Source organism: Fonsecaea nubica (assembly GCF_001646965.1).
Source record: "Fonsecaea nubica strain CBS 269.64 chromosome Unknown Scaff7, whole genome shotgun sequence".
NCBI classification, from domain to species: domain Eukaryota; kingdom Fungi; phylum Ascomycota; class Eurotiomycetes; order Chaetothyriales; family Herpotrichiellaceae; genus Fonsecaea; species Fonsecaea nubica.
The window spans coordinates 262,048-289,183 of NW_019173680.1; the positions used below are offsets into that span (position 1 = coordinate 262,048).

General features: G+C 51.7%; 10 protein-coding genes across 10 annotated transcripts; 6 read left to right on the plus strand and 4 right to left on the minus strand.

Annotated features, from left to right (window-relative positions):
* Positions 1-354: 354 nt before the first annotated feature.
* AYO20_01713 (hypothetical protein) lies at positions 355-2,661 on the plus strand (the record flags this gene model as incomplete). The annotated part of the gene is made up of 3 exons (XM_022640019.1): positions 355-696; positions 750-2,343; positions 2,420-2,661. The coding sequence occupies 3 exons, from the start codon at positions 355-357 to the stop codon at positions 2,659-2,661; spliced, it is 2,178 nt and encodes a 725-aa protein (XP_022503974.1).
* Positions 2,662-4,937: 2,276 nt separating this feature from the next.
* Positions 4,938-6,866, minus strand: AYO20_01714 (hypothetical protein; the record flags this gene model as incomplete). Its single annotated transcript, XM_022640020.1, has 4 exons — positions 4,938-5,364; positions 5,415-5,978; positions 6,028-6,303; positions 6,355-6,866. The coding sequence occupies 4 exons, from the start codon at positions 6,864-6,866 to the stop codon at positions 4,938-4,940; spliced, it is 1,779 nt and encodes a 592-aa protein (XP_022503975.1).
* A 636-nt stretch (positions 6,867-7,502) lies between these two features.
* AYO20_01715 (hypothetical protein) lies at positions 7,503-8,449 on the minus strand (the record flags this gene model as incomplete). The annotated part of the gene is made up of 3 exons (XM_022640021.1): positions 7,503-7,612; positions 7,691-8,110; positions 8,227-8,449. The coding sequence occupies 3 exons, from the start codon at positions 8,447-8,449 to the stop codon at positions 7,503-7,505; spliced, it is 753 nt and encodes a 250-aa protein (XP_022503976.1).
* Positions 8,450-9,455: 1,006 nt separating this feature from the next.
* On the minus strand, positions 9,456-10,215 carry AYO20_01716 (hypothetical protein; the record flags this gene model as incomplete). The annotated part of the gene is made up of 2 exons (XM_022640022.1): positions 9,456-10,103; positions 10,159-10,215. The coding sequence occupies 2 exons, from the start codon at positions 10,213-10,215 to the stop codon at positions 9,456-9,458; spliced, it is 705 nt and encodes a 234-aa protein (XP_022503977.1).
* Positions 10,216-10,867: 652 nt separating this feature from the next.
* Positions 10,868-12,634, plus strand: AYO20_01717 (hypothetical protein; the record flags this gene model as incomplete). The annotated part of the gene is made up of 4 exons (XM_022640023.1): positions 10,868-10,885; positions 10,992-11,117; positions 11,530-12,512; positions 12,595-12,634. 4 exons carry the CDS (start codon positions 10,868-10,870, stop codon positions 12,632-12,634), a joined length of 1,167 nt encoding a protein of 388 aa, XP_022503978.1.
* A 1,167-nt stretch (positions 12,635-13,801) lies between these two features.
* AYO20_01718 (hypothetical protein) lies at positions 13,802-14,622 on the plus strand (the record flags this gene model as incomplete). Its single annotated transcript, XM_022640024.1, has 4 exons — positions 13,802-13,822; positions 13,892-14,026; positions 14,079-14,182; positions 14,238-14,622. 4 exons carry the CDS (start codon positions 13,802-13,804, stop codon positions 14,620-14,622), a joined length of 645 nt encoding a protein of 214 aa, XP_022503979.1.
* A 794-nt stretch (positions 14,623-15,416) lies between these two features.
* AYO20_01719 (hypothetical protein) lies at positions 15,417-17,654 on the plus strand (the record flags this gene model as incomplete). The annotated part of the gene is made up of 7 exons (XM_022640025.1): positions 15,417-15,616; positions 15,669-16,005; positions 16,052-16,211; positions 16,306-16,322; positions 16,424-16,474; positions 16,530-17,090; positions 17,145-17,654. 7 exons carry the CDS (start codon positions 15,417-15,419, stop codon positions 17,652-17,654), a joined length of 1,836 nt encoding a protein of 611 aa, XP_022503980.1.
* A 901-nt stretch (positions 17,655-18,555) lies between these two features.
* Positions 18,556-20,590, plus strand: AYO20_01720 (hypothetical protein; the record flags this gene model as incomplete). The annotated part of the gene is made up of 3 exons (XM_022640026.1): positions 18,556-19,343; positions 19,430-19,670; positions 19,718-20,590. The coding sequence occupies 3 exons, from the start codon at positions 18,556-18,558 to the stop codon at positions 20,588-20,590; spliced, it is 1,902 nt and encodes a 633-aa protein (XP_022503981.1).
* Positions 20,591-22,104: 1,514 nt separating this feature from the next.
* AYO20_01721 (hypothetical protein) lies at positions 22,105-22,797 on the plus strand (the record flags this gene model as incomplete). Its single annotated transcript, XM_022640027.1, has 1 exon — positions 22,105-22,797. The coding sequence occupies one exon, from the start codon at positions 22,105-22,107 to the stop codon at positions 22,795-22,797; it is 693 nt and encodes a 230-aa protein (XP_022503982.1).
* Positions 22,798-23,834: 1,037 nt separating this feature from the next.
* AYO20_01722 (hypothetical protein) lies at positions 23,835-24,431 on the minus strand (the record flags this gene model as incomplete). Its single annotated transcript, XM_022640028.1, has 1 exon — positions 23,835-24,431. The coding sequence occupies one exon, from the start codon at positions 24,429-24,431 to the stop codon at positions 23,835-23,837; it is 597 nt and encodes a 198-aa protein (XP_022503983.1).
* Between the last annotated feature and the right edge of the window lie 2,705 nt (positions 24,432-27,136).

Consider the following 27,136-nt stretch of genomic DNA (forward strand, 5'->3'; position numbering starts at 1 on the left):
GCGAGTTAGATATCTAGTGTCTAGAAAAATGAACCCTGTTAAGAACAGAAAGTAACTGCCCCTTTTCGCCCCCTGACGAGGCTGAGGGGATTTCCCTTAGCGCCGATTTGGAGAAAGTTGAAGCCACCTCTCGCGTCGACCATTTTTGCGGAGTTGAAAGGACGCACGAGCCACTGCGACTCTACGACAACTTTTCCTTTTCCCTAGCCAATTCGTCACTCACTGCCCTTGTGTACCATTTTCTTTTGACAACTGTATCTCATCAGTGCCCATTGCATTGCCAAAGGTCATCGATAACCCAGAACAGTCCAACAGCGCAGCCCCAAGCGGCTTGCGCACCCAGGTCAGGTCACCATGTCCTCCGAATACAATTACGATGACCAGGGTCAATTCTTCCCGTTCTTCATGCTGACCATGGCCGGCTTGGTCACGGTTCCTCTCACGTATAACGTCCTCAAAGCATCCACAGACCTCGAGCAAACCGCCACCCGAGTAAAGTCAGATTTCAAACCTCACAATGTTGACATCATCGAGGCGCAGAGGAGGAGACGAAAGAGGCAGAATCGCAAGACAAAAAGGATCATAGCGGTGATCGCGGGCTATACATTCATGGCTTACATGATATACTTGATCATCGTCACGCAGAGAACGGTCCCCAAGATGTGGGATCCCTACGATATCTTGGGTGTGTCAAGGGTACGTTGAAGAATGTGGGTTGTTGCGACAGACAGATGCTGACAAGCAGACAGAGTGCGTCGGAGCGGGAAATTGACAAATTCTACAAGAGGCTATCGCTCAAGTTCCATCCTGACAAGGCCAAGCCCGATGCCTCCAAGAATGAAACCATGGACGACGTGAACGATCGCTGGGTGGAAATGACAAAGGCATACAAAGCATTGACGGATGACGAGATCAGAAATAACTATCTACAATATGGCAACCCCGATGGGAAGCAGTCCACGAGTATCGGCATCGCATTGCCCAAGTGGATGGTCGAAGAGGGCAATCGCTGGTTTGTGGTCGCCTTCTACGGCATCCTTCTTGGAATCATTCTACCCTACACGTTGGGGAAGTGGTGGTATGGAACTCAGGCCCTCACAAAAGATAAAGTCCTCCATGCCAGCGCTGGCAATCTATTCCGAGAGTGGAAGGAAGATTTATCAGAGGGCGCCGTCGTGGCAGCCACCAGTGTCGGCGAAGAATTTAAAGAGACTCTGAAAGGACCCAGGAGTGATGCTGGTGCTGCAAAGGTGGAAAGCAAAGTCCTCAGCAGTTCTGCCCTTACAGAAGCAGACAAGGAACGATTGAAAGCCATCGACGACCCAGTGCGACGGAAAACACTTGCCCTTCTCTGGGCCTACCTGGCTCGGATCGACTTGGACGACCCCGAGCTGGAGAAAGAGAAGTTCGATGTCGCCCCAACCGCTCTCTTGTTGAACAACTCGTTTGCATCAATAACTCTGCCATTTGGCATGGTGAAACCCCTCTTAGCATCCTACCACACCTCACAGAACATCATCCAAGCCGTTCCGCCCTCGGCTTCAGCAATTCTCCAACTTCCCAACTTCACACCGGCAATCGCCGACAAGATCGTCAAGTCCTCAAAGTTGCCAATGACATTTCAAAAGTTCATGTCTCTCCCGTCCACAACACGAAGACAGCTGTGCTCTGATCTTTCGGATGAACAATACAACCAAGCAATGGCGGTGGCGGCTCAAATACCCCATCTTGTCATCGCAAAGGCCTTCTTCAAAGTCGTTGGCGAGCGCGTTGTCACACCTGGCTCTTTGGTGCAGCTCGTGATCAAAGCCCGCGTCATTCCTCCCGGAACACCAGAAAAGGAGATTCCCCCAATCAACCCACTGGATCTCGAGGACATTGATCCGGATGAAGGAGATCTAGATGCCTTGCACGGTCGGAAACCGGCGAAGTCGAAGAGAAAGAAACTCCCCGATGGCTCGTACGTGGAGGATGATGCCAAAGAAGGAAGTGTACAACCGCCTCTGGCGCATGCACCCTATTTTGCTGCAGATCACGCTCCTCGATGGCACGTCTTTCTCTCAGAAGCACGTACCGGCCGTATTTCTGTGCCCCCCTTTACATTTACCAGTTTCGACCGACCCATATTTCACCCGGACACTGGTAAACCCACTTTTAACGTCGTCACTTTGAAATGTCCCTTCCAGGCACCGCCCCAGGTCCACGCCTTTCCGTTTGTCATGCACTTGGTGTGTGATAGTTACATCGGGCTGGACGAGAAGGTAGACGTGGTATTGGACGTGAGAGACCCCAAGGAAGCTGAAGTGGTCGAGAGTGACGACGACATTAGCGAACCCGAGGAAGGTATGTATCTCAACCCGACCTTTGTCACAAACTGCAGACACCAGAAGAGTAATGCTAACAATTTCTTACCATATAGATTCTCTCGCGGGTCAACTCCAAGCCATGAAATCCGGCGGCCTGACCGGCTCCCCAGTGACACCGAAGAAGAAAAAGAAGAAGGCTGTGGCTGCCGACACGAAAGGGATCCCTGTGGCGCAGACTCAAGCCAACACGACCCAAGAAGCAAGCGATGACGACGACGAAAGTGACACCGATGGTGACGATGATGACAGCGACACTTCCGAGACGGATACCGAGACAGAGGACGAGGACTCGTGAGAGACACGACGAAAAGGGAACATGAATTGAGGACTCTATGTTGTCTTTTCCTGTCCTATGCTATGCTGTGCTATGCTATGTTGCCTTGTATTGTGTTGTATTACATTTACCTTTCCGAGTACATTGCATTGCGAGCATTGACCAACGGTGTATCCCTCGACCCTTTTCAGGCGTCCATACTCGGTATACAGTTGTCTGCATAGCACAGCATAGCACAACATGGTATGCATAGCCTTGTCTTCTCCACATATCCCCTCTTGAACGTCTCCGGCCCCAGACCAGTGTCTGGTTCTGATACGACATGGATACTCTGTACTCTGTTCTCAATACTCCGTACTCCGTACATGGATACGACCCAGCGACCCGGTTGCCAGGCTACCAGGCTACCAGGGTATTCAGGACATTAGGAAAGTTTGAATCAGGAGAAGGGTGCCAATGAAGTACGAGTACCAAGAACATCACATTGCATACCTAGGTACTCATGCATGCATGCATGCACACAACAGGAGTTTTTCTGTGGTCCGGTACAGTACTGAGTGAGGATGTATGCGTCTCGCGCGAATGGATCCAATTGAGATGGATGGGAGGAGTACGGAGTCTAGGTCGAGAAAATAGGAGATATGGGATTTGAAACTGCATTGTCTTGTGGATGGTACAGAGAACCCATATCCGTGCTGGTACGCAAATGCTGTCAACTTGTCATGTCGCTCCCTTGTCGCAACACAGTTTGATACGAGTATGTATGACTTTGACCGTGAGAAAAAAAAGATGCCATGTAGCTCATGTCTATGTGACCACCGGCTCCCTCCGACTAACTCAATACTAACTCTTTGCTGTACGCAGCTCAACTTCCCGATACTATTCTTCACCTCAGCGCCCTTCTCGGTTTGGTTATTTCCCCGCCATCTCATTTCCCAGTGTTATCAGTGGCTGCTATGGATTTACTTCTTTCCAGTCACACTGTTGGCCATCTGATTCATGCGGTCCTGGATCTTCTCCCTGCCGTCGTGCATGTATTGGAGAGTTTTCTTGTACTGGCGGTCCTGTGATTGGATGGACAGTTGGGTGACTGCCAACGCACCGACACCGAGAAGGGCACCCACGCCGAGGATTGTGCGGGTCTGCATTGTTATGGGTTTGTTGATTCTGTTTACTTTGCTGCGAGGCGGTGTTGAAGAGTGGAAGTATGGGGCCGCTGGCTGTTCGATAATCGAGGGGACAAGTGGGCGCAGTGGACTGAGTTGTGGAGATTTGTGATAAGCCGACTTGTAGCAAAAACACGCGTTTGGTGAAGAGTCGAGCGTAGTCTATTGAGAGATTGTTGTCGTGTTGGTTTCTGAAGTCGAAGAGACGCTCGGCAATGTGTAGCGCAGGTTCCGGGATAGACTGAGCAAGGCGCGGAGGAACAGTGTTCAGGGACTGAACGAATTAATTGAAGGCGGGGGATTCCACAGTGCTATGCAGGAGAAGGGCTGCGTGATAAGGTAAACAGGGGGAAGAGTCTCAGTGTACGAGGAAGAAGGGAGGTCGAAGATGAAGTTGAACCGAAGTCGGTGCGCCGGTTATTATACTACTACCTACTGGGTGGCTTGCGTCCCCTTGCGACCGCCCTTTCTGGCATGCAGCTTAATGGCACCTTCCCACTCACCGGGCTGCGCAAGGGCCATCACATGAAACGTTCCAAGGTTGTTGCATTTACCGAGCACCGAAGGCTGGCAGGGAGGGAGCGAGGGAGGTCCAAGGGTGGTTTAGGCGTCAGGCGAGAGTCCCAAGGCTTTCCCCGCACCTGCTGATTGTCCCCAAGGTGTCTTTATCCTCCGCAAGGCGCTTACCCCAGAGAAGTTTAGGCACCTCTAATTAGTCTTGACACGAGCTAATCCACCTCATTTGATTTGCTAGGGGTCGCTCGGGCTTCGGCAATACTCGGGCTCCTGGACGCAGGTACGTGGCATAGCACCCAGAGTTGGAAGACAAGAGCTCACAAGAAAGCTACACCGAACTTGTATGCCAGCTCAGCCTTCATAAAATGCATTAGGGGTCTTGTGCTTCTGCTGCACTGTAGGTGCGCTCTAGAACATGCTCTCGGCGCCTGTCAGCCTTGAACAACCCGGACCACTGACCCTCTATATTCTCGTTATCGTGGAGATCGTTTGTCGATGGAGATGGAGATGGAGATGGACAAGGATGACCTGGGTCCTTTTCTCCTGGCAACTTTATAGAAGGCACGGGCATGTCAAACCACATCACTTTCTCAACGGCCCTCATATCTTGAACCCTCAGCTTTCGGCATCAACAAACAGATCCACCTCGCTAGTGTCTGTGTCTGCCCTTCTCAGTGGTTTTTGGCCTTCTGGTACCATTGCCTCGTGCATGTTCATTTTCGACATTTGGTTATTCATATGAGACATTTCTTCATGGTCATCATCCATCAAATTCGCCGTCTTTTGCTGTTCAGTATGTTGTGATTGTGAGTTCCCTTGTGTCGAATGTTTCTCCGGCGGCGCTGTGCTTGGGGGCCGGGAATCGAAATCAATCAGATTGTCAGAGGCGTGCAGATGACCTCCTGCTTGATGAGAGCCATGTTCATTCTGCACGAGAGAGTGGCGCCTCGTTTCTTGGTCGGAGGTTGCAACTTGGCCTGGAAGTATAGGCGCTATGGAGAGAATTTTTTCCACAAGCTCATCCGGCGAGGCCTTGGGATCCCTAATAAGGCTGTTAGTCAAGACCAAGGACGAAGCAGTAAAGAAACTCACAAATGCGCATTAATGATCCACTCCAGATCCTCCTCGCCTTCTTCAGGGGATCCAGGCCGTGCATCCACCCGCCGGAACAATTTGGGCTTCCACTCAACACCCAGTTCTTCTCTTCGTTTGGCCTCTTCTCGCTGCCGATCTTCAATTTTGGCTTTCTCGGTTGTAGCAACTTCATGGTCCCTCGCGTGCACTGCCTGCACCGTCGAATTCCAAAGTCTTTGCGATTCGCGTTCGCCCTGTTCTTCAATTGGCCGGGTCAAAGGAGGGGCATGTTTGGCATGTGTGGCGTCAAAGAGCACTTTTTTCTGTCCGGTTTTGGTATTCTTGATCGTCATCTCCCCGGACCAGTATCCTGACAATTCATAGAGGACTTCTCCAGTTCGCTCATTTCTGATAACCCCTCCAATAGCATTGTAGGTGCCCCCAACCCAACCCTTGGTTTTGAATTCAATATCTGCTGCCAGCCCATTCTCCGGACATCGCACGTAGGAATGGTCGCCCAGCTCGTACTTCATCTTACCGAAAAGAATCCCACGGGCGTACATGTTGGGTTGCGTTAGGATGCTGCTGAGGTTAGAAACGCCTCCAGGGAAATTTGAGGAGTCAAACGTACTATTTTTCTCCACCCTTGGACTTTCCTCGGTTTGTGAATCTCAAGTATGATATGCCTTCCATCATGCTAGCCGCCGAGTTGCCGAGAAACTTGCTGCGAGGCTTCAAAGTACCGTCAACCCGAATATGGTGGTGCGGTGCCATGAAGAAATATGACGACTTTGGGGGATGATGGGACGTCTGTTCCGAAATATAGTAACCTCGCGTCTTGTCTGGATATTCCCACCAGCAGGTGAACACTTCCCCGAGGATCGGGTTCAAGGGTTTCTTGACACCACTAGCAAATAATCAGCTCTGTTGTCAGATACGGCACTGTAGGATGTCGTACGCAGGTCTGATATGCCAGCCACTCAGATAGAACTTGACAACCGAGATAAATCGTTCAATCGGGTCGTCGATAGAAGGCATCGGGAGAAGGGTATCAGGATGGGCCATAAAACTAGAAGCACCCCGTAAGCTTTTGATCGTACTTGTTCCCTCGGACGAACGCGTTACTTTGTTATTCTCTCTAGCATTGATCTTTCCTCGAGGATGAAGGTCGGGAGGGTGATTCTGGACAGGTCGGCGCCAGGGCGCAGTTGTGAGATAATGTGTAACAGGACTGATGTTCGTTGTTAGCACGGCCTTCTCCTCAGGTATCGTAAGATCAATCTCACTGTTTCCCTGTTCGGGTTCGATAACCATAGTGTCCTCATCCGCGGCTTCGCGTGTGTCCTCTGAAGAAGAGCGATTGCCTGGAATCTTCAAGTCAGCCTGAGGCAACGATCGCGCATAGAGGGGCATGACCATACTCTTCGACTCACTGCGATTACGCAGCGCGCCACCTATTGAGTGCTTCATCTTGTCCATTGCCCGCCCTCATGCACGAGGGATGATTCGGTACAATGGAGGAGGTACAGGTGGTAGAGCAAGAAATGGGCAGTTGTGATATGACGTCGTGGAGGGTCGGATACGGCGGGGGGCGAAAGGTCAAGTCTCCTGCGCGACAGATACGAACAAGGCCCTCGAGTGCCACACTGTTCGGTGGTCAACTGAGGCAGTAGAAGAGACAGAGTGAAGAGCTCGGTGATGACCGTGGAGGAATCTGGTGACACAGCTGGCACGATGAGTAAAGAGGTCTAAAAAAGATGCCTGTTTCCACTTTCGAGGGGAATTTGCAGTTTCTTTCGTGCATGCGAACCATTCTTCACTGGACAAGCCGCTGCGGGTTTCTGAGCACAAGTGGAGACCCTGAACCAAAGCAAAAATGCTGCGTCATCCACATGCCGCAAACTGCAAGATCCAAAGAAAGATGAATGGGAAAACCTGGAACCGGCACCAATTAATTCCCGAGTCTCTGGTTCCTCGTAAAAAATATGGTTTCCCCGTCTATTTAATGCACATCGTGTGCATACTGGCTCCTGTCCTTCCGATGCAAGTATATTCTATCTATCCGACCAGATTGGAGTTGCTAACCAGTGACGCCGTTGCTTGAATCTACAGAGCACCGTTCTCTGCCATCCAGCTTTCACATATGGGCCGATCCCCCTCTGTAACAGCTTCAATGAGTTCCTCTGGGGGCTGATACAGCATGATGTGGAAATGCTCTGTGAACGTCTCAGTTAGCTACGATCAAAGCCTCATCACGCCTACGGCCTCAGCTGGCTGGGACGAGCTCAACTTACCTAACGCATGCACGCTTTTCAGACTCTTCCAGTTCTTGAACCACACGATCCTCTCCCTCTCTATCCTCTCCCCCCCTTTCACCTCGCAGAATGTCCTCTTAATGAACTCTTCGATCTGCATCTTCGCCTCCGGAGTCACTTCTCCCGTCTCTTCAACCTCATCGATGGGAAATTTCGTCCACACCACGAGATGTTGTATCCCCTGCTCGACAAAGTACGGCCAGTCGTTGTACAAAATCTTGTAGTCGGAGGGATTGCTGAATGGCGGATCTCCACTTCGACTGATCGTGGGCCAATGGACGCGATGTTGCTGGATATATAGTAGAACTGAGCCGTAGGTCTCCTTGAGATGGTAAACATAGGCAAGATAGCTCCGCAGCTGGCTTGATGGCCGCTGGAAAAGGTGGATATTGTTCGTCCCTTGGACGAGTGAAACGTGTTAGGTACCATCGTTGTAGCTGATGTTGCATGCATGTCGCCCTCTGCTGGTGTTGTGCCCTCACGACACTCGCAACTTCATGAAAAGGGAGACTTACGAACTAGCTCTTCAATTTGTTGCCACGTAAATCGTGCGAACTCCTCATCTTTGCGGCTTAAGATCCCAATGTTCTTCTCACTCTGCCCGACCAAGTATTGCGGACAATCTGCTGTCCACTGACGACTTGGTATATTGCGATTCCACCAAAGTCTCGACAGGTCTTGCTCTTTGCCTGTGTCTGGCGTATTTTCCCGAGGCGTAGGATGGACCGAGTGTGGCATTGTCGTCTCCCAATCGCACTATTCTCCACCAATGGCACTTTGCTAACCTCGTTGTGTCTTATTGTTCTGGTATTATAACGTGAATGGCAGATCTGGGATGGTGAGATGGCAAAATCATGGCGACCAAGTGCCACGAATGAGCAACACCGACTGGAAGATCCATAACTCTGCATGATTGGCTACAGTGTCCCATCAAGAACCTACCCTGCGACCACATTGTGGATGCTCGGAATCTCTTCAAGCATTGGTTCGTGTATCTTGTATATCCGAGGTATGGCAGCGACTTCTTGCAGCTACAGTGCAGGCTGTGCGCCGCCTTGTTCGGCAAGGACTTGTGAAAAAGACACTAGGGGTAGGGGACAACAGGAATGCCATATCCATCCGTTGAAGCCCAGAAAGCAATGGAAAGAACATTAAGGGAAGTGAGACCCTATCATTATGGTCGTCGGCGTGTGGACTAGTAGGTATTTGACGTGGCCAGCACAGAGCGTTCAGGGGTCCCGCCCAAGCACCAAACCCCTTAGATGCTCGGGCCTTGTCAAAATGAGGCGCTGATACTCATCAAAATAGACAGCATTGCCCGCTTGCAAGATAACTTCAGGAAACAAGGGTCGTAACCCAACTCGACTTGGAAATGCATAAAGAGACCCATTTCTTCCATATCTGCTTGCAGCTTGGAGAGTCTCGGGCGAACAAGCAAAAGAAACGACGGACGTAACTCCGCGGATGGCAGAGTCGCCCGCGTCAGTACGTATGATGGCATGGAGCTGGCAAGACTGTATGTGTCTAACTCTGGCATAGCGAGTGAGTGCTTATGAATGGCCGTGGAACCAGTGCCCCTACCAAGGTTTTGAGCAAAGGCACGCACAATTTGAACAAATCGTCTTCTCTGAATGCTGCTTGTAGTCTGATCAGGGTTAGTACGTGAAGGGAGACGAGCTGAGGAGACATACTGCTCCATTTCTGTCATCCTGGGGTCGAGTTCAGTGACACATTGAGATTGACTTCAGGAGCCGAGGACTCGTTGAACCTCTTCGGTGTCGACACTGACCACAGTCACAGAGCCCTGTGCCAGAGCGTCCCTGACATTCATCCATGTGCTGGGATCCACACATCTTTGGGCTTCCTCTATAACATATGTAGTGAACCCTGCTTTTGCCGATCCAAGGGCAGTGTCTTTGACACAATAGTCTCCGGCAAGGCCGACAACATAGACGTGAGATATGTTTTCAGCGGCCAGTTCTTTCGCAAGGTCGTGACTCACCCCTCCAGCACCAAATGTCAAATTGCCAAAAGAGTCTGAGAAGGCAGAGTACATCTCGACCCCTGGATCCTGGCCTTTTTGGACCGTGAAGCGTATATCGGAGAGATTGATTTCTGGAATGATCTCAGCGCCTTTCGTACCTTGCACACAGTGAACGGGCCACAGTCTTTGCTGCATCGTCTCGTCTGGTTTGTTGCCAACCAGATTACGCACGGTGACAAAAGACTCGAAGGGTTTGTTGTCAGGAGCAGAGTGATTTGTCGCAAATGATACATGGTTAGTTGGGTGCCAGTCTTGCGTGGCCACTTTCAAGACAAAATGCGGCGATTCAAGGAGGCGGTTGATCAAGGGCACAATTTCTCGCCCTCCCGAGACTGCAAGTGAGCCGTCCTATACATATCAGCACCAAGGGTGAATTGAAAACGTGGTGCAAGTCTTTTCATACGGGAGGACAGAAATCATTTTGCATGTCGACCACAATGAGGGCGGGCCTAAATGCCATGATCGCAGGCAATCTCAAAGGGGCAATGAGGAACTAGATGGCGATGACTGATACTCGAGAGAAAGACCAGTATTCATCACAGTTCTCTACTCCGTATAGCTAAGGTGGTTGATGACCGCCGAGTTATCCGTGGTTGGTGCTAGGGAAGGTGAGTATTACTAGGTCTAGGCAGAGCCGCTTAACTAGCCTGGCGTGCCCAGTTAGCAAGAGAGCGCAAGAGACCCCCAGAAATAAGTCTGGGTGGGAGTGTCCACTACCCAGTGGCCAGGCCAAGCCTTTGTTTGCGGGCGACGGGGTCATCTCTTCTCTTGCTCTTGTGAACTTGCCGTCACACCTGATTCACCACCTCACATTCCACCTCGCTAGATTGACTTCACTTTCATTCCAAGTTCTTGAGATTTACTTGAGGAAGACTTTTGTGAATCTTTGGATGTGCTATCAATGATGAGTAGGAGGTGAATTGCAGCAATATCCCGACCTGCCGCGGCCAAGAGACTTTCAGTCTTCGGCATCCCCAGCTTGTCTAGACACTGATTCCTCACAATCACGACATCTACACCTGACTCCAAACCTCGGTCTCACGAAGTTGCGCATCAGTAGGCTTGTGGACTAGAGAGATCTTGAAAGGCATCAGACTTATCACCGCCGCAACATGTCCAAAACTTCGGTGGTAAGTATCCTGCACAATCTGCCTGTCGACTTCATCCTTGTCTCTTCGCTTTGCCAAATGAACCTCAAATCTGTCGAGCGCAGTCTGCAGTTGTGTCCATCTACAGGCTAACGTTTATCACCTGCACCAGGGCGACGTCTATGCCAAAGTCATAACTGATGTTTGCGAAGCATCACGGCAAGATTTTGAGGAAGGTGGCGTGGAGTTGGCGACTCTTGAACTTCTGAGATCCGTAAGTACATTTTCAGCCATCAAAAGTACACCGATTCTTATTCCCGTCCATCATCAAATGTTCCCTCCGAACCTCAGCAATATCGTGACAAGAAAAGGCACAAGGAGCAAAAGATGGAAACATCGATTGCGTGAACATGGGACAGCAGGGTTGTCGCAGGCAGACGGTAGCCGTGGGTGGGAGGAGGGCGAGCGAGCGCAGCGGGCGAGGCAGGGCGGGGATCGGAAGGTTCTTGAAGGCGCCCCCTTCTTCACTCATAGCCCTCTTTTTATACGCCCTGAACGCCACGGCTGCACACCACACCGGCCCACCCACGTGTCAGGCACTAATCCCCTTTTGGCTTTCGCAACCACTGCCCCGTCTCCATTTAAGCATGGTGCTGTGATTTGTATATTGACAAGTGTGCCTGCAGGAATGGCAGAAGAAGCTTTCTGGTCTCAAGGTTGCGCAGCTTCCTTGGGATCCCCCTCCAGCTCCCGTCATCAAAGAACAAAGCACTGTTCCCAGCAATGCAAAACCCGTGCCGCAAACTCTCCCAAGCAATGGGACTGCTGTCAACACCCCGCCAGCTCAACAGGCCCCCCCTTCTGCTCCGCCCATCAAGATCGAAAACAATGCTACCTCTTATCCAACACAGCCAGCGCCCCCTCCCCCGCAACCTTATCAGGCACCATCTTTCCAGCAGGGTCAGCCCTTGACAGCTCGCGATCGAGCAGCCATGAATCTTCACCAAAGTTTTGGCCAACGTGCTGGTCCTCAAATTGCACAACTTCAATCCGGCAGCGCGCCTCGTGTGCCCATACAACCATCCGCAGCGCCTTCGGGCAACTACATTAAGCAGGAAGACTCTACTTCTGCGTTCACCGACATCCAGGACTATACTGCAGACATCAAACCTCAGACCCAAACTGCTCTTAATGCAAGCCAAACAGATGGTTCAGGCGACGCCCGTGATGACTGGGAAGCCGAATACTCCCAACGGAAAATTTTCGCTGCTGCTCACGGTGCTGAAGCTGACCGTCTGATGCGCGCTCACTTGCGGGCTAAACAACAAGAACTTGAAGGTGGCGGTCTTCTGACGGCCCTCGATGAACGTACAATCCCCGGCAGAGCTGCTGCTCGGACACTCAATGCCCTTGCTCCGTCGGAGGGCATAACTCACGCTACGAGCATCAGCCGTGCACAGGGCGACGCGACGGGCGATGACGATGATGCGGATGAAGATGAGGATGCCATCAACTCCGATCTGGATGATCCCGACGACCTGGCCGCAAACGAGGAGAATGGAGAAAACACTGACCAAGTTATGCTCTGCACCTATGACAAGGTTCAGCGGGTCAAGAATAAGTGGAAGTGCACCCTCAAGGACGGTATTTTGAGGGTGGAAGGAAATGAGTAAGTCCCCCCTCTTTTTCGTTTCCTCTTCCCGGTTGGCATAATGAAAAGGAGTTGTGATACTGACCTGTCTTGACAACAGGTACGTTTTCCACAAAGGTCAAGGCGAGTTCGAGTGGTAAGGAGAGTTTCGACGCGTGTGAACATGCCTCGCTTAGCATGCTGTTGGTTCGGATGGCTCCTAGCATGAAATACGCTGCAACTTACGACAGGCTCCGAGACGCAAACATGTCCTCCCTCTCCATTAGTGGAAACGCGAATATGAAAGAATGGCTGCACGACAAATATCCTAAGAGAGCACCCCGTCAATCCAGCTGGAGATCATGCCAGCCACATTCTGCAATTGCTTTGGTGATGCACGGCGTATTAGAGGATGTTGCAGGTTTTGCTGGGGATCAATATTGACGGGATGCACAAGGAATTCTGGCTGGGAAGGTTGGGAAGGCCGGGGAGGGAGGAGCTTTATCTGCACATATTACGAGGGGTTAGGTCGTGTCGCCAAAAGGGCTCGTCCAGCAGAGGCAGCTTATGATGGCCTCTGAGATAGAGCTATGGTATTAGGTCTACCCAGCACAGAGAGTCAATTCTATTTTCAGATTCTACATATGTCGACAAAGAGAGTCACGTCTCGTAGACCCGCCCTGACCTGAGATCGTGGAGTTGATTCGACAAAACCAACAAACTAACCATGCCAATGGCTCTGTAAATCCTACCAAAGCAAAGCGATGCCATGTCAATGGCAATGTTTTCAACAACGGATCCCCGCAGCTGATGATGAGAGCTACAAATTCAAGATGATACGCTGTGTTCCGTCAGCCGGACTCCCTTGAAGTTGTGGTTGGGAGGAATATCGGGGGAATGACTGCGCTAGTATGCCTAGAGACCGCCGTAGTAACTAGTAGGGCGACGCAGAAAGACGAGGCCTTGCAATTATGACGCGTGCCACACTGTTCGGAAGCATTATTACTGCAGCCTGTGGCAGCTGGTGCCACTCTGGGTGACTGTGCCACTTGCCCTCAGCTTGGTCGAAGGGGTGACGGTGACGCAACAAACCACAGATTGGCCCACACAATTCCACTCCTGGTCGCCCTGTAGACTCTGGCCTTTATTTCTCGTCAGGTTTCAACTTGAATCCGTGGTCTTTCTGTTCTACAAGTACAAACTCCACGGTCCATCGTGTCTGTTCTTAACTCTCTGTCTCTACATCCTTTACTCTCTGGCACTGTCCGCCCAACTGCCCAACTCTCGCACCTTCGAAGGCAGGATTCCATTCACACCAACCCGCAAACATGACGCTCTATTACAGCCTGGTCCGTCAACCCCCCAGTGACGCTGGGTAGTAACTACTGTGGGCTATTGAAGCTGACCAGCCATCACAGGTATTCGTCCTTCTGGTGACGGAGATGGTCTTGTTTATAGCCCTTATCATCCCGATGCCATTCACAGTCAAGCGGAAAATGTTCAATTTCATCTCTGAAAGTCCAATTGTAGCCAAGATACAATATGGCATGAAGGTATGCCGCATCTTCCGCTAAGACGCTCTGATGTCGACTGACACTCCGCAAGATCACCTTCATCTTCATTCTCATCCTATTCCTCGACAGCGTCAACAGAGTCTACCGCGTTCAGGTGGAGATGGCAGCTTTGTCAAAGGACACCACTGGTGCAGGGTACGTTGCAGGATCACACCAGGCCAGCTCAATGGGTCACGGCTGACAAATGCAGACGGGCAGCAGCAATAGGTTCTGAGCGCATGGAGGTTCAAGCCCGCAAGTTCTATTCTCAGCGCAACATGTACCTGACCGGCTTCACACTTTTCCTCTCCCTCATCCTCAACCGCACCTACGGCATGATCCTTGATGTCCTTCGCCTCGAAGAGAAGGTCAAGATGTACGAGGGGGATAAGCGTGCCGGCGGCAAAGAAGGCGAGAAACTCAGCGGAGAATATCGAGCCGACCAGATTGGCGAACTCAAGAAACAGCTCCAAAAGAAGGACAAAGAGCTGGAGGCAATGAAGAGTCAAGCGCAAGGTCTACAAAAGGAATACGACGAGTTGAGCGTCAAATACAACCAATTGAACCCGAGCGGTGGCGACAAGAAGAGCAACTGATCGGCTAGGAGACGCGAGAGCCGTTCGTCAATATCAAGCCCAAGACATAAAGTCCGGTATTGGTGTTCGGAGGCCAAACTATGCTCGCGCGCATACAGGTGTCAACTTTAGCTGGGGTTGTTCGGTGAAGGACGAGCTGTTGAACGATGGCAACGGAACATGAATTGTGGATGTGGCGTCTCACTGACCATGATAGGTGAGGTAATCGGGTTTGAAACTTGTCTGCCACCCATGCTAAAGGCGGTCATGGGAAAATAGATTTAAGTGTCTGGTGTCTAGACCGCCAGCACAACATATTGATGCTTTGGATCCCATTGGCTGAAGCATGGTGCTTGTTTGTTCAATTTTCCAGAATCACCGCCGGACCAAGCGGGTGACCTTCATCTGCCGTGCGGAGTTGGACCAGCCTCACACGACCTTGACGCTGCTACGCCTGATTCCTTGCATCCTCAATGACGGGGTGGCGGATCCGAGAATGAGGAGACTAAAGGCTAAGAATGTGGGGGATCCAATGACGTCTATCCATTGACATCTCGTCTCCATCTATTTCGCATCTGTTTTGATACACGGCTAATATCAACTGCAGCTTGGGGTCAAAGCCCACAATGCTTCCACCTGAATGCCGGTCACTGTCCGACAAGTCACGGCATTGGCGGTACCTTGTGCGACAGACCAGGCTGATTGTGCCCACGAAATATATGGAAAATGTGTGTCCTCGGAGAGATCCTTGAGACTCCTTCACCCCCTCTAATTTCCCTTTACACACACGCTCTGTCAGGGAGACCACAGGTAAAATGTGTGCTGTACTCTTCTTTGCCGTCTCTCTGTTAGCACACTGTTCTGCATATCCTCAGTACAACCCTCATCCGTATCCAACTGCCCTCCTTTCTCGTCAAGCTTCCGGTGAAAACAGTTCATCGCTGCAAGTTGACCTTGGCTACGAGGTCTACCAGGGCTACACTAACTCGACGACGGCGTTGAACGTGTGGAAAGGGTACATCTGAGCTGCTTCATCCTGAAGAACCACATAACTAATCACAGCTTAGCATCCGGTTCGCAGCTCCCCCGACTGGTTCGAACAGATGGCAGGCTCCTCAGGCGCCTCAAACAAACCGTGATTCCGTGATCCAAGCGAACCAGTTTGGTCCCATATGCCCTCAAAACCAAGATACAACCAGTACCTTGGTGCCTCTGAACAGTACGGGGGCAAGCGAAGATTGTTTGTTTCTCAACATCTATGCGCCTCCAAATCCTCCTAGTCCACTTCCTGTACTTTTCTACGTTCATGGAGGAGGCTATGGAAGGGGGAACGGGCAGCAAGATCTGTCAGCCATCATCAATGCTAACAATAACTCCTTTATTGGTGTGACCATTCAGTACAGGGTAAGTCTTCAAAAGATCTCTTATATGTCAAAGCTGACCTATCTAGCTGGGTGCCTTTGGCTTTCTTGCAGGTGATGAAGTCTTTCGGAATGGAGTAGTCAATGCTGGCTTGCTCGACCAATATCTTGCGCTACAGTGGGCGCAAAGGTATGTCTCCTTGTTCGGAGGGGATCCCAATCATGTGACGATAGCCGGGCAGTCAGCAGGTAGGTTTTCAATCGCTGGTTTCATTCTTTTCACAGGAGACAACTTCAATTTCTCATCAGTGTTATGGAGGAATATACTAACGTACCTTTGCAGGAGCTGGATCAGTCATGGTACGTTGCTCATTCAGATGAGGAGGACATCCCTCGAGTTTCTTTGATTAGGCACAAGCCACACCCAAGGAGATCGACCTCGTGCTGATACCGGGATTTAGCTTCAAGGGATGGCGTATGGTGGCTCCCTTGGCCAGTCGCTTTTCAGAAATGTAGGTCACTTGGGCGAGTTTGCGTAGTACCCGGTATGCCATCTGACACTGCTAGACGATCGCTTCATCGCCGTACCTACCCATGCAGTACGGGTACAAGGATTGGCAACCTTCACAGTCCTATTACGCCCTTGCCACCATGGTTGGTTGCGCACCGACCTTGCCCTATGGTGCTCATCCAAATACAATCTTTGACTGTCTTGTCAGTCAAGACTCGGCCACACTACAGAATGCGAGCGCCACTCTGTCCGAGTCGGGCAAATATGGGACTTGGGCTTTCTTGCCTGTAACAGACGGCATATTCGTTCAAGATCTACCTAGTCGCCAACTCTTGCGCAAAGAGCTCAACGGACTAAACTTGCTCGTGAGCAACAACGCCCTCGAGGGACCAGCATATACCCAGCCCAACATTACGACAGAAGACGACCTCGTGGCGTGGTTACAGCTGACGTTTCCGCTGTTCACGAACGATGACATCGCCAAAGTGCTTCTCTACTATCCAAGTTCAAATGATTCCACGGACCCCGATGCGCCATTGTATGCCTCTTCCGGCACTGAGCTCCCGAGCTTCATCAACCAGAGCTCTGTTGCGACAGGGCAGCAGCAAAGAGCCTTTGTGAGTCTGAAGCGTGGGATTCAAGTATTTCGGCGGACGCTGACCTGAACACAGGCTATCTATTCGGAGACTACGTTTGTATGCCCGTCGTACTGGATGGCAGAGGCGTACAGCGATCATGGACGTAACTCGTTCAAGTATCAATATTCCGTGCCGATTGCTGTTCACGGCACCGATCTGACGGCCTACTTTGGGCCACCCACACCAAACCAAAGCCCGGACTTTGTTAACGCAGCCATGAAGATCTGGGGCAGCTTTATCACGTCGGATAACCCGTCTATTCCCAGTTCTGTTGCCAATGGAATGTCGTCCAACAGTACCTTGAGTAATCCAGTTTCCGACTGGCCTCCTTTCAAGATGTACTCGCCTCTCCAGATCAACCTCAATGTCACCGGGGGCACACCGTTCGCATTCAGTTTGCCCTACATCAAAACCAACTTGACAGAATACGGGGAACCGGGCCTGGTGAACAATTTCACGTTGGTGAATGCATATACATGGGAAGCTGGAAGAGGGTATCGCTGTGATATGTGGAGGGGCTTAGGAGGAATCGTTCCTGAGTGAGCAATCCATTGTTCGGGGACCTCTCGTAGGAAAAGGAAAGATTATACACGGGAGAGAAGTAGTTGTAGCCCTTGCCCATTCAGGCAGCTCTTCGAGACCAGCTTGTTCTCGTCCACCCGCCCTTTTTTTTTGTTTTTCTGCTGGCCGTTATGCTGTTGTGCTTGCCCCAGCCGATCTTGATGCTGGTCCTTGTCCGTAAGCTCTAGAGACGTGGCAAGGCGTGGTCTGATGGATACTATGTGGATATTGTGCGGGAAGTAGGTCCTGGTCCATGACGTTGGAGAGTGGTGGTGTCGGTATCTTTGCAAATGCCTCCGCCCTGATTTGATGGGAGGCCGCATGCACGTGTCCCAAGACTCGACAAGGTGTGGCTGCGCTTCTTCCACTCTTCTACCACTACTGCATGCTTCCTTTGATCCAAACTCGCCTTTCTTCCTACGACTCACCACTTGCAACCCTTGTCCAACGCAAAGTCCTTGCTTCTACCGGTGCCGCCATCGCTCAAGGTGCTTCTGTTCGACCTGACTACGATCAGATAGGCAGCTTCAACATCGATCCAGAACAAATCCGGGCGTTGCCGATCCGGACTCTGCCTGGAGCATGTCTGCAGCCTTGCCCTCAATTGGCTCATTCCTCTTACCAATATGCATCGGAAAGCTTGTCCCTGAACCTAAGTCGCTATTTATTGCTTGACAAATAGCTTCTGTGCAGGGCCATCACGGTTGAGGAAGCGTGGGATGCCGGGGTACAACGCTTTGCGTCAGTTGGAGTTGGAGATCCCAGAGCTATGAAGCTCAAGGTATCTTCAAAATGAGCTGGCTGTCCCCTCAGGTGAGATGCCGGGAGAAAAAAAGGTGAGCAGGCATATTCTCTCTCCCTCGCCCAAGAGCTCTTTCGCAAAATGTTGCAGTTCGTTGTGTTTGCCACCTTGATTGGTGTAACATTTGCTTCGTACGGCGCAAACCTAAACTACCGCTCTCCTTCCCTTCATCACCCTGCTCTCGGTATCTCGGTGGGAAAGGTCGTCAAGCGACATGTTGAGAGACAGGCCACACCAGCCTCGCAGCTGAACTTCACCCATGGAGTTGCGTCTGGCGACCCATACCCCAACAGTGTGATCTTGTGGACACGATGTGCTCCTACCTCGGACGACGTCAAAAGCAATAGCTCTACTGGCGGCTTCGTGCCACTTTACAATCCTGTGCCGATCTACAATGACACCGACGAGGGCAAGCCACCTTCGACCTCTCCTGTTTGCTTGAACTGGAAGATCGCGAGCGACAAAGCGTTGTCATCCGTGGTTGACCAAGGAACTGTGTACACGAGCTCGGATGTCGACTACACAGTCAAAGTTGAAGCCTCAAACTTGCAGCCCTTTACGCAATACTTCTACCAGTTCACCATCTGCAACAGCAGTGTCTCGAGCATGGTCGGCAGAACTAAGACTACTCCTTTGACCACGGACAATGTCACCGGGGTTAACCTGGCGGTTTATTCTTGCAGCAATTTTCCGTTTGGTTTCTTCAACGCATACGGTAACCCGGTCCGCAAAGATTCGGTCGACTATGTTCTGCACCTCGGTGATTATATCTACGAGTATGCCAACGGCGAATATGGATGGGGTCAGACTATTGGACGTGTCCCTTTGCCAGATAGACAGATCTATACGCTCTATGATTACCGCAAGCGGTGAGTGGTTCTTGATCCTTGGATACTCAAACGAATCCTGCTGCCCGACTACATGGGACCACGCTGACCCAACTCGCGCATTTTAGTCATGCCACCTACAAGACAGATCTTGACCTGATCGCCAGTCATGCGAACTTCCCCTGGATCGCTGTCTGGGATGATCATGAGGTTGCCGACAACACCTACCGCGATGGCGCTGCCGAGCTCAACAACACCGAAGCGTCGTTTATCCAAGACGGTGGCGTCTCGGTGGATCAGAGAAAGATGAACGCTGTCCGAGCATACTTTGAATGGATGCCCATCAGACAAGTCGAGATGGGTGATGATGTAAGACAACTTTTTTGGGGAGGAGTTCGTTCTAACACTGGGTATAGCTTCGGATCTGGCGATCGTTTTCAATTGGCAACCTGTTTGACCTCATCATGCTCGATACTCGCCAGTATGACCGCTCTCTCACAGACCTGTACTGGAATACCGACTACATCCACGAGATCTCAAACGATGCGGGTCGCACCATGATGGGCTCTCGCCAGGAAAATTGGTTCTATCAATCCCTGATCGACTCGAAGAACCGTGGCGCAGCGTGGCGTGTCATTGGATCTCAGACGGTCTTTAGCCGTATCAACGAATCCGTGGCGTACGGCAACGTCAACCCCCTCGATTACGATGCATGGGACGGATATCAAGCCAACCGCAACCGCACCTTCCAGACACTATACGGCAATAACATTACCAACAACATTATGCTCTCAGGAGACAGTCATGCAAATTGGGTTTCTGACCTCGTGTGGTTGGACAATCACCCGTACGACCCTGCGACCGGTGCGGGAGCCATCGGAGTTGAATTCGGCGGCACGGCCGTCACGTCCCCATCGCCGTACGGCGCAAACATCTCGCTCGCGCGCAGTAACCAAGCCAGTGAGTGGCTTGTGGGTGCTAACCGTGAACTGCAATGGCAAGAGATTTACTACCGGGGATATTACGAGTTGCACATCACCCAAGAGCAGGTCAACGCGTATTATTTTGGGATGCCGACGGTGGTCAGCCGTAATCCGAACGAAATCTCGCTCGCCAACTTCACTGTCGTCAGTGGTGAGAACAAGCTCCATCGCTTCAACGGCACCGTGGTTCCCAGTCCTGTAGAAAACGGCTTCGTCAAGTTTGGACAAACCAAGCAGACCAACATAACCAACGCGACGGATACCGGGGTGTATTTCATCAGTCATGCTGGACTGGAAGTGCTTTGACGCAGTGGAGTAATATGCAGGACATCTCCATAGGTGGACAGTGGTCTGGGGAAGGGACAAGTGATCTCTTCTGAATATAATACACTTGACTGCCTAAAACTACAGTACGTGGTCGCTGAATTACAATTACACGGTGGTATATATTCTGGAGAACATAAAGTGGCCTTTTTCCAGTCTTCCGTCCTCGTAAGAGTAAATGCCGCCTTGCTGCTCTGACAGACCCAGACGGACTGTGAGGCTGAATCTGAATCTAAACTTGAATGCCTGTCTGCACCAACATTTCACATACTTGAATGAATGAGTACCCAGGTAGGTTCGTCCTCGGTGTCCACTGGGTAGTCATACGGGAATTGCCTAACACCACCCACTGCCTATTTCGTAGCGACAGGCACACGAGGTTACAAGGCTGATTGATTGACCGTCCGTCCGTGCCGTCTGACCGTCCACTGTGAAGCCCGTGTGTCATGTTCCATCCAATCAGACAATTCGGACCGTGGAAGAAACTACCTAACAGGGCGTATTTCGTACTCGTACTCGTTACTCGTACAAATACTTCTACCCAGCGGCACCGCCACAGACTACTACTACCTACAGACTGCCACAATCCCCTGCGGTCAATTTCCGTTCCAACAAGACCAAGACGGGAAGTGAAAGGGAAGGGCAAAGGGAAGGGTAAGTCGAGGACTCGAGTTTGTTGTGAATTGGGAGGCAAGCAGGCGAGCAGGCCAGCAGGCCAAGGCGAGCACGCGGATTTGTGAGTCACGGAATTTGCTGCACGAAGGGTCATCAACGATCGAAGATCGAAGATCAGTCGAATGAACGAGTGGACGAGTGAAGTGAACGGACGGGCATATTATACAGACGGGGACACCGAGTGGAGAGAGAGGAGAAGGAGGAGAGATTCTGTCACTCCTGTCGGGTGATTTTGACTCTGCCTTGAGGGTGCCTTGGGATTGGGATCTACGACATACAACCTACGACCTACGGCAACCTACTAGGCAGAGACAGAGGGCAGAGGCAGAGGCATCAGTCATTGACCAGTGACCACGAATCAGTGATACAGCATCGGTCGTGGTCCTCCCCGACAAATACTTAGAGGGGAGAGGAGATACCACCGCACTCTCTCTTCTTCTCTTGTATCTTATCCCGTCCTTTTCTTTTCTATTTCGGCACTTGTGAGTGATTGAGTGAGTGAGCGAGTCTTGGATCTCCATCTGGATTGCGAATAGCAGAGACATAAAAGCAGCGAAAGGAGGGATTCGAAAAAGGCGAAGTATTGGAATTGAGATCGGACTTGAAGCAAAATACCAACTCAAGGGCAGAGGGCTTGTCAGTTCGCAAGTCTATCCTCTTTCCACCGTCAACGTTGACCAAGACAGTAAGACCGGACTACTACCGTTGTTGTTGTCGTTGACGACACGACCAAGAGACTGTCCACCATCTCTCTCAGTCTACACGGGACGTTATCCACTCACCCATCCAACCATCCAACAGAAGAGAACACAACACACACCATGCCGTCCCCATCTAACCTCCTGGCCTCTTCCGTCCCCCGAATCGGCGTCGCCGTCTTCATCCTCCACACCGACCTGAAATCACAAAAGCCCAAATTCCTCCTCGGGAAGCGTCTGGGCTCGCACGGCGCCGGCACCTGGGCCTTGCCCGGTGGCCACCTGGAATTCGGCGAGTCGTTCGAAGAGTGCGCGGCGCGCGAGGTGTGCGAGGAGACGGGACTGGATGTGGGAGAGATGGAGTTCCTCACGGCGACGAACGACGTTATGCCGTTTGAGACGTCAAACAGTACCACCCATGGGACGGAAGACAAGGATCGTGCTGGAACAGTCAAAGGGAAACACTACGTGACCATCTTCATGACCGCGCGGGCGAAAAGGCCCGTTGATGGTAACAGCCAAGCAGAGACCGACAACGCACCGCCAGAAGCACAACTCCTCGAACCAGACAAATGCGCCGGCTGGGAATGGGTCTCGTGGGACGACCTGACCCGGTGGGCGAGACCACAGCTTCTTGCACAGCCCGACGCTGCAGCAGAGAAAACTTCTACGAGTATACATGCACATACAGATGCACATATGCATGCAGAGGGAGATGCAGGAGCCGGCACCTCCCGCACGTTGTTCTCGCCCATGATCTCGCTTCTGGTCCAGCGTCCCGGCGTGGTTCCCGGCGGCCAGAATGGAGGGACGTGAGGACTTGTGGATTAGGGATTCATAAAAAGCAAAATGGCACGTATGTCCATTACACCACATTGCGATGCTTTTGCCAAAATGAATTGGATTGAATGTTGGATTAGACTTGGGCATCCCACTCACTCAATTCTCACTTACTCGACATCCATCGTTCTCCGCGTCGTTCTCGCTGACGGGCTCGTGACCGGTTTCATGATCGAGATGTACGAGTACGTTGGCTAGGGCACAGAACCGCATAGGACGGAAACAGCCTTCACTCGTACTGCCCGAGCAATATCACCAAGAATAGCGACAGGGACGGACAAGACAGACTCATGACACGCGAGCAAAGTGTATGTTCAGAGAGAGTAGACGGAAAACAATATCTTCCCAATTCGTCAGAATAGCGCATGCATACAGGTCTCATTACTTTCGATGCTGTGGCCGCTTCTCTCTTAATGCTTTCCCCCGCCTCGTCGAAGCAAAAACTGCCAAAATCATCCGGCTGCGCCAACGCCCTCCCTGTCACAAAACAGGTTTCAACCATGTACCGAGTACTGTAGGATATATTTCCCAATGCAATGCCGGTGCAGATTCAAAAACGAAAAAAGCCAAAACTGATGGTAACGTGAATTTCCCCCAGCAAAATGTCCGTCACTCGTTCATCATCGCGTTCTTTTTGTCTTCTCTGTAGCAGCAAGGCCGTCACTTCGTCAATTAAGTTCGTGTGGATGTTGACATGGGGTGTTTTCGAGGCTGGAGACTTCCCGTGGCACGCAATCTCTGTCTCAAAAACGTTTCAAAACAAAATTCATTAAGCGCTGTTCCCGCAGTTGGTTCGCCAGATGCATCCCGAGTTCTTAACCAAGAAAAGAAGTAACCAAGATTGCTGATATCGTGTCGCCCAGTGGCAGTTTGTGCTTATGAGATCTAGTCGTCTGGTCGAAAATCATCAAACAGTCATCGGAGTGGCGAGGCTTGCGATGCTTGGATAGCTCGTGCCATCTGCTGTCTGCCCGACCAAAGGGAGTTTGTGACATGTCTTCTGATGCCCTGGGTCATCGTAGCATCTTAGAAGGACCTGATGGAGCATCGATTTTAGGTTCCAAGGTCCAAGGTAGACCATTTCCAAGGTGAGATGGAGTTTGTCCGACACCGGGTCTTACTGGAGGTGGCGATTGTTGCTGGAAGTCCTTGCTACTGGGCGATCCCGTCGGTCTGGGAGGACCAGGCTCAATGTTCTGTTTGACATCTGCTCTGCCAAGTGGGAATCCCGGGTCTGAACCGTATTTCGGTGAAGGAAGCTTTGCTGGAGAGGAAGCCGATGTATTGACCGAAGTTGGCGTGGCAGGCTGGCTAGTAGTTTTATTGCTGGGCTTCGTAGATTTGACGGAGAAAAAGGGTTCGTCTCTCCTTCTTATGTACTCCCGAGCCGATGGAGAATTGTGATAGAGGATTGGCTCCGGTACTCGAAACGAGTTGGACTCAGCCGCCTCGGCGAAGGCGCGTTGATATGCGATCTCACCGTAGGGATCTTCTATAGGAGCCGTCCTGTTGGCATATGCCACATCCGGTCGATAGCCTCGTGCAACCCATGGGTGATTGGGGTCTCTCGGTGAAATATCGCGAAGGTGGTCGGCGCGCCTTTTGGTCATCGCTTGATGTGTTCCCCTTTTCCCCGTTTCCTCGAAAAGAGAGATGCCGATGACGACGGTACTGACGATCAGAAGTCAATGAGGTCACCGCGGGACCGGGTGAGAGTGGGAGAGGCTTTGGTGGGACGGGGATAGAGGAGTTTGGGGAAAAGCGACGATAGTCAGACAGATGAAGAATGGTTCAGAGAAGAAGCATCCGATGAAGCAATGTGTTCTCTCCCTGAGGTTGAAGGGAGGGGAAGCTGAGGGTTGGAAACGGTGGACGATCCCGTGGGAACAAAAGGTCTTTCACCGAGTTTGAAGTTGGGTAAAACCTTAACTGGAACATGGGGGGATTCCGGGGGAAAGATCACCGCCCAATTGGCTACCAAGCTACCGTCTAGGCGAGGCTGCTGCAGATGGGTGCAGGCGTGGCCAGGGTTGTGGGTGGTGGGTGGGTGGGTGCAGGTTAGGGACCTTGGGACCTTGGGTGTGGTACGGGTGTACGGGGAGGATACCTGCTAGGCGCTAGCCGGGTAGGTACGAGTAATGCAGGTGGACAGGAGTGGACAACAGGCTCACCAGGGGCTGTAACCATGGAGCATATCCAGCCTAGCAGCCAACAAGCAGCACCCGGAGCACCCAGTACCAATACCCAAGAGCCAGCACTCAACACACCACCCAACAACAACCTGGGCTCCTGATGGGCCTGGCGAGACCACCACCACTGACAAGCCTGCGCGGACCTCGGCCGCAAAGCCGCCCGACCAACTGAAACTGAAGTTCTAAGCACTGTCCAGGTACTTGAACTGCATGACGGCTCACGGATATCTGGCTCCCTTCTTCTGTGACTTCCCCCCTTCCGGCCTTCGGTAACCCCCCCTTCTCGCCCTCTCCACCCGGACATGTATCAGCGCAGGCTTGCGTGATTACCCTCACTTTGCCTCGTCCAAGTCTTCTCGGACCGCTGCATGATACCCTAACGAAATGCACATCATCTCCTGGAGACACAAAGCAGAATGTTTCTTCCGGTGTCTTGCATTCGTCCCCTCTATTGCCCCCACTTGGATTCTGTGCGAGATAATAACGGAGTTGCAATTTCATCATGAGCTCCACCAAAAAAGCCCACCCAAGAACCCTAGCATCTCTTCAAGAGCGACACCAGCGTTGCCATTATTCACCGAAAATACTAGCAAGCTAGGTTGATACATTGGCTCGGATCTGCTTTCCCATCATACCGATTGACCGATGACTGATGGCCGCCCGCCCCGACATCATCAATGATCGTCGACTGCATTGATAAGTGGTAAAGAGTCTATTACTCGCGCGGCTGATCCCTACTTGGAGCATACGGAACAATGGATGCTGGCGGCTTTACGGATACAAGCACATGCCAGAAACTCGGCGTGACTCTGTATCTCATTACTCGAGCGCAGCGCAGGCGCAGTGCCCCTCGTACCCGCCTAATTGCCGTGTCTAACCCAGCCAGTTGCCGATGCAGCTGCAGGAAATTGAGAAGGGGAACCAGGTATCCTCGACTTATACCGATGGTTTGGGACCAATTATTGAAAAGTCGACGCTGTGCTGGGCCCTCGGGACTCTCTTGGGCTTACCTTGTTGGGAGTGCTTCCCAACCAACCCGATGCGGCACTTGTCGGCATCCAAGAACCACCACACAATATGACACATCCAAAGGGAGGGGCCTTGGTGGCAAGAGAGATCAAAGTTAAGTCCAGGCGCCCCATGGTTGGTTGGCGAGTTCAATGGCGCACGGTCCCCCAATAAGTCCTCCACAGGTCTGACGTTGAGGCCGCTTCTTGCCGGAGACAATAGACCCTATAACAATAATAGAGTGGGAAATACTTCCTACTTGGCCAAAAGAGTTGCTCAGGTTGAAGTTTAGTACCTACGAGTATTCTTTGGTGCGGAAACTGTGGATGGAGGCGGCCTCTACCAACAAGTCCAGGGTGGCAGCCCAGGCCTAGGCAACTACCCACCAAGCCTAAGCCTGTGGTCATGTTGCGCAGTTACTTGCAGCAAGGCGGGCGGAGGCACCAGAGGGGCACCACCAAAGCCAATTGTCAGACACCAGCGCATTTTCCAAGTGGCCATCCTTTGTTTAAAATCCTGCACCCGTGATTGGCTTATCGGGCGTCCTTATCAGCTTGGACTTCTTAGTCCCCCAAGCCTTTGGCCCAGCCAATGCCTATCACTGCGACATGCAGGCGACATGACATGGGTACCCATACCATCAGGGTTTCTGGTCTCGCGACCAGACTTTCCCTCACGTAGCCTTCCGCGGGCAAAATGCTTCTTGCTACTCTGCTCACCACCTCACCATACTAATTGAGATACTTTTCTGGTGCTTCTCCCTCCCCCAGATATTCTCCCACCGTACTACTTGCTTGACACTTTGATAGAATTTCGTGGTTTCTAGACAAAGAACGACTTGGTCCCCTCTAGGTCCCCGCAGCGCCTTATCCTTTCATTTATCTGTTATCGTCCTCCCGCACTCATCCCACTCTCGAGAGAACTATCTACTCTCTCGTGTCTACCACCACCACTCACCTCCCACCCCACCTCCCACGTTTTCGACAGCCTCAGTTCCCAAGGCCCATCTGGTTGCCTTGTGATCTGAAAGGTCACGTATTACCTATCAGAGGCATCTCCCTGCGCCTCTAAGATCACCCTCGGTTCCGAAATCGTGGTTGCTTCGTTCCGCGAGC